General features: G+C 32.4%; 1 protein-coding gene across 3 annotated transcripts in view; it reads left to right on the top strand.

Annotated features, from left to right (window-relative positions):
- The first annotated feature begins 973 nt into the window (after positions 1 to 973).
- The window catches only part of LOC135143421 (paired box protein Pax-6-like), a 54,902-nt gene continuing 49,875 nt past the window's right edge, over positions 974 to 6,000 (top strand). For all 3 annotated transcript variants that reach the window (XM_064075382.1, XM_064075311.1, XM_064075448.1), the window contains exon 1: positions 974 to 1,333. In XM_064075382.1, coding sequence (XP_063931452.1) covers positions 1,135 to 1,333 — 199 coding nt within the window. In that variant the 5' untranslated portion in view covers positions 974 to 1,134. The remainder of the gene's footprint in view (positions 1,334 to 6,000) is intronic.

Here is a 6,000-nt window from a genome sequence, read left to right as displayed (position 1 = left end):
TAATTTCATAATGTTGAAAATACGATAAACACTGTGCATGACCTTTCAGACACCTCAGTTATTTAACTGAATTTTCATTACAAAGTATTTTTTATACGCCTCTGTTCAGCGTTTGACAACCACCAAACGTCAACCGAGAGGGCTTAATAGGCCTAAGTTATATAATTTTGTTAGTAAATAAAAGCTTTCGCACAAAAAAAATACCAGCTGTGGTATTTTTTATTTTCAATTATCTACTTTTTTGTAATTACTTTGTAAACTGATTTTGTTTTTTTTTTCGTCATTTTAATAGTGAACAGTAGAAAATCAGTTTTTAATTTAAAATTGGATATTTTAATTTTAAAACTACAGTTTACTGGGTTACAATGAGAAAATACAGAACAGGAAACTCGAGTGAAGCTCCCCGTGTACGACATTATTCTCAACTAATCAATTATAGGGAGAATTACAGAGTGTTCGATTTGAATAAATATTAATCTTTTGTCTATAGTTCGCCTCGTACCTATTGATAAAACAACTTGAGCATTAATCAAGACTATCAAAAAGGGTGTTATTAAGCAGCCTTTGATCTAAAACCAGCGCCGTGTCCAATTCCGAATTTTTCACCGACTTATCCTAAATTTTTGTCAAAAAGTCCAACTGGACATACGTCCCGGTCAATTAAACTGTGCCTCAGTGCGCATATTAATGAACCATCATGGATTAGCGTTTGATTAGCTCAAGGGTTGCCCCTCAGTCAATAAATATGCCATTCGTAAGTCGCAATGGGCAATCCATCAATAAATCCATGATGTTTTCGTTCTCCGTCTGTCGGCGTTCCTGCAGCGCTTTGCTCTCTCTCAGGAGGCAATCCGAGCGTAAGCTGAAAGGTAACCAAAGGCAGTGGGCAGAGCACAGGAGGGTTCAAGCCTGCCTATCGTGTGAGCACAAGTAGCCAACCGAGCTCGTGGTAGCGCCGCTTACCTGCCAGGTAGCCGCGCACTCATTCAGTGTTGTGCTTGCAGTCGATGAGCTTCAACCTCTCAACCTAGGGAGCCTTGTCAAGGTTTCTGTTGGCGCGCAGTGAACTTGAACGCGGTTGACAGTGCAGTTCGTGTTGGCGGAGGCACCCATGGACCACAGTGCGCGCACAAGATGCTAATCTCCAACGGAAACGCGTTGGGAAGCGGAAACGACTTTTCCAATGTTCCTGGCCTTTCCGGCTGCTGTCCCGTTCCGGTCGCTCCCGCCGCCCGATCCGCCATTGTCAACTGGAAGATGGACTCCGTCGGCCTGCCGGCGCCCAACACTGCGCCCAGCGTCCTGTCCACGGCCATGCCGCTCTCGCCCACAGGTTAGGTTTTTCGAAATAGGCACACACGTGCGGGAAAGCGGGTGGGTTAGGGCCGGAGTCGGAACTCGCAAGGATTTGGACACGATTTTTTTCTGGGAATGTTGTCAAGGATGCTTATTGTCATGTGCGAGATGTCACATGCCGAATAACAGATAAAAAAATTCTTGCGTACTTTAACCTTAACATATCACACATTATTCATACAACCTTAATTATAAATGTTCACAAATGTCAGTCGAAAGAGTCATAAATTTTATGGCTTCGATTTATGTATAGTAAATATTAGTACATTTCAAGTAGATATTTGTTTTGGACGGAGTAGAGTTTATGTATTTTTAGCTCCACCCCTTTACTGTTGTACTGCTGGGTAATAATAAAATAAAAAATCAATTCCGACGCCTCATAAAACCAGCAGGAAAATCAACGCAGAATGATATTATTCTCCTCAGTTTTACAACTCCGCGATAAAATTTTTTACGTGTCAATCATATCTTCATAAATTTTTCATTACTTTTCGTCGGGTATATTTACAGATATTACATACATTAGATACGATAGAAGTTTATTCATATTACTTCTCTAATAGAATCATTGCAAAATTATTAACAAGGGTATATATACAACCTTAGTATTATTATTATTATTATTATTGATTATTATTAATCAAAAATAAATAAAAAAATTCATTGCGAAAATAGATTTTTAATTTTCGCTTAAGTACATACATAGATGTTGCTTACATTTTTTCACTTTAGTCATTATTTTAAGAATAATTTATACAAAGGCAAAAAATGCAGTCGCTTTAATTTAAAGATTTTTTTGTAATTTAGTAGACCATTTTTTGAACAAATTGTTTGGAAAAAAATACTTACCTACGAAAATTACCCTGTGGGTCAATTAGCCTCGATATCCCCTAACTTAATAAAATATAATAAATTAAACGCCTCTAAATCTCCAATGAATATAATTTACTAGTCAGTAATGATTTTTTTCAGAAATACATTTTGTTTTTCAGAATAATTAATAGTGTACACAACTTCATCTTATTGATTATATTTTTTAATATTTCTTGGGTTTTGTCGAAGATTTAAATTAAACCTATTGATAACATTTTAAGCATAATTGTGTAAATGTTGTGGGCCCACCTATGTGTTAAATTAGTGTCCATTGCCCATTAAGAAAATGAAGGTACCCTACAATCCCGTTGGCCGCACCGACAACTACCTTGGAATGGGTCGGCTGTGAAACCAAGCGAATCTCCGCCCAAATATTCAAATACAAAGCTAAATTTGTAGATTGTATATGAAATGAATTTTTGTCTGCGTCTTTGTAAAAATTTAATTTATCTTGATTAACGCAATTTTCAAATTTGAAAATTTGAGCATTTTGATTTTTGGTATTACTGTCATAAATTTTTTAGTTTACTACTTGTTACATTTGGTATTTGAACATATTTGTCAATTCTATTTCATAGATTTTTTTTATGTTGTTGTTAGTAACGACATTAAAATAGTATTTGACAGTTTGACTATAATTCTTATTTCAACAAGGCGGCAAAGGAGTCGAAAATGCGTTATATAGGCTATTATCCGTCAAGCTCAGAGAGCTCCGTTAGTTGAAGATAAATACCATAAATTAATCCAGAGAAAATGGGTAAAAATCTAACTATAATTTAAGAGTTCCACCCATAACGGAGTTACGCTCAATTACACTAGAAAATGATCTGTATTGAACATATTTAATTAACTTTTTGTTAAAGAAGTTTCATTTAACAAATTTGATTTACTTTTGAAAGGTTTGAATACTGAGGAAAAGTGTCCATTTGAGAGCACAGTTAAAATATGATTGTGAAATATCTCTTTGAGTCCATAAATACTAAATTTAAATTTTCAAGCGATTATTAGGGAATTTTTTTACTCGTTCAGGTTGGATTTAGTCTAAATTTGTGAAACTGAAAAAAAATTTTTGAAGAGGCGTAACCGAGTTAAGAAATTATTCGACAACCATATAAAACCAAGATGTTCAACAAATAAATTTAACCTAATCTCTAAAGCAAATTTTCAATTGGTACAGTTAATTCTACAAACGTCATTCTTTGGTAACAACTTTTATGAGTAAACTTAAAAATAAGAATAACATTTTAAATTTTGTTTTTAACTGATGATTTTATGATTAAAATTCCACTTTATGGTCTAAGTTTTATTTCCCACAGGTGTCTTGAAGTCAAAATTTTTTGCACCGTGTATTATCAAATTTGTCAAAACTTCAGGCAGCCATTAGTTACGTATCCAATTCAAAATTTTAATCACCAAATCACTTTCCCAATTTATCTTCGATATTCGTGTACAAAATTCTAAATTAATTTTAACGCCGCTATTTTTTACAAGCTGTGGTATTTTATCCACTGAATTTAACATGAGAACGTACATTTAAGCAGTTTAATGCTAATCTAAAATTTGAATAAATCATTTGATATTACTGGTTATTAATAGTTCTCTGTCAATAAATTCCTATAATGAAGTGATTGATTGAATATTTAAATGATTTTCTCTAATAGTTATGATTTATTTATATTACACGTATACTTTATTTGATTAAACGCCATTTCAATAAATTAAGCAAATCCCAACTAAATTCGTTCTTTATGCAGTTCGTAATTAATTACTAATGAAAAACTTGCCTAAATGGGACCGGTATACAAATATGGAAAATGGATAAATATTGAAATCCAGAATTCCAAACTTTTCAAACTTGAAAACTACTTGAGGAAATTATGACGACTTGAGGTTAACAGTTTCTGCTTTATACATATAATTATTGGAACGAAACTAGAATTATAGCTCTATAATAAAAGCCCCACTATATTTTAGTTAGCTCTATGATTTACAGTAATGGCTTTAGCTAAAGGGAATCTATAAATTCTTTATTAGTTTATTCCATGAAAACCCACGATGTTTATAAAAACGTGTGCATAGGTGGTCTTTGAACCGATGATAGTGCTACCGATGCAACTGCTCGCTCAATTCAAATAACGTCACCAACTCTTACTGTAAATGGAAAATTATAAAAACCACCATATAGAACTTACTTATAATTGTTGTTTTGTGCAGCACTTATGTCATCACGAAACCTTAATTAAAATTTATTTAATTGTCATAACGAGCACGGCTAGAAAATTCAATTAATTTGAAGGTTTCCTCAAGAGTGGAAAAAATGTTACAGTTTTATTTACTTATTAAATTAACACAATAACGCAAATTATACTTTCAAAACTACAAAGAACCGCGTTTTAATTTCAATGACTTTCGTATTGTGTCTAATTTTGCCGCCTACTTACCAGGTGCTTATTTGATTAACTAGCCGAAATAAGACTTATATTTCCTATTTCGTCCGGCGATGATCGATGAGACTATCTGGAGGGCCTAAGGTGCAATATTTATGCATATTCTAAAATCTAAATTAATGACATAAATTAAAATAAATCATGTAAATAGGTCCGACTGTCTGAAATGTATCTGCCTATCCGCAGATGCTCGTAGAAAGTATTCTGCTGCAAAGAATACAGGTGCTTGGGAAGAAACGGTAATGTTTATTTCCTTATGCAAAACAGCAATCACTTTTTATTAATGGGAGGCATTAGTTTTTAAATTTAGAATGAACACGGCCACGACTCACAAATTATTTTTCTTGACAGAATAAAGCTGTTAGAAATGTTGTAAATATGCGTGCAACTGGTGTAAACGTTTAAGATATTTTAAGCTACTTGTGACAAATTTACACTAATTTATTACCACTTGGAACAATATATTTGTGATAAATGTTTTAATACGAAGTGAGTTTCATTTTACTTTCATATTAATGGTGCTATCGGGTTACAATTTCCTTTAATTTGTACAAATATTCATGGTATTTTTCACTGTTGAAACTAGAATATATTTTATGTTATTGGAAACTTTTGGAAAGTATTTGTGAAAAATTTGTATTGGAACGGTAACAAGTTTTTTGATCTGGGAAAAGCTACAGATTTATATACTAATAGAGTTACATTTATTAGAGAAATCGATTAAATACAACTTTGTATCTTGTTTTTAATTGGACTTAAGCACATATTGCTCGGAAATATATCGTAAGATTAAATAAAAAAGAAATTAAGGTAAAAAAATCCAAGTGACAAATTTAATTGCGAATTTTATATTCTCTGTGCACACAGAGTTCCATTTTTGTAATACATGTATAACTCAGTAGGTATTTTGGATATTTTAAAGATTAAAAAAAATCTGTATTAAATTAAACATGTTACTTTTATACAATTTAACCCAAAAAATTACGAAAAATTTCTAATTAAAATTGCCACAGTTTTGACGTGACTGGCGTATTTTTCAAATACAAAGAGAACTAAAAATTGCGTAAAAAATAAGTACATATGCGCACATTGGAACCACTGATGTAAAAATAAAAACATACGTAGATGTGAGTTTTCAAAAAAAAAAACTGATGGGGATAATGTTGAATTTTGTCAACCAGTTTGTATTTACAAAAATTTTTACAGTATGCTCTGAAGTGTGTTATATTATCTATTTTAATAACAATTTTATTTTTCCATGATACAGCTCGAAAAAGTATCCGTCTCATCAATAAAAAGAAATTGTGCTTTAGTTCACAACTTA

Source organism: Zophobas morio, unplaced genomic scaffold (assembly GCF_036711695.1).
Source record: "Zophobas morio isolate AGI-343-1 ecotype UQ-CSIRO unplaced genomic scaffold, CSIRO_AGI_Zmor_V1 ptg000002l, whole genome shotgun sequence".
Classification (NCBI taxonomy): domain Eukaryota; kingdom Metazoa; phylum Arthropoda; class Insecta; order Coleoptera; family Tenebrionidae; genus Zophobas; species Zophobas morio.
Note: the sequence above shows the minus strand (reverse complement) of the source record. Positions and strands in the feature narration are given on the sequence as shown.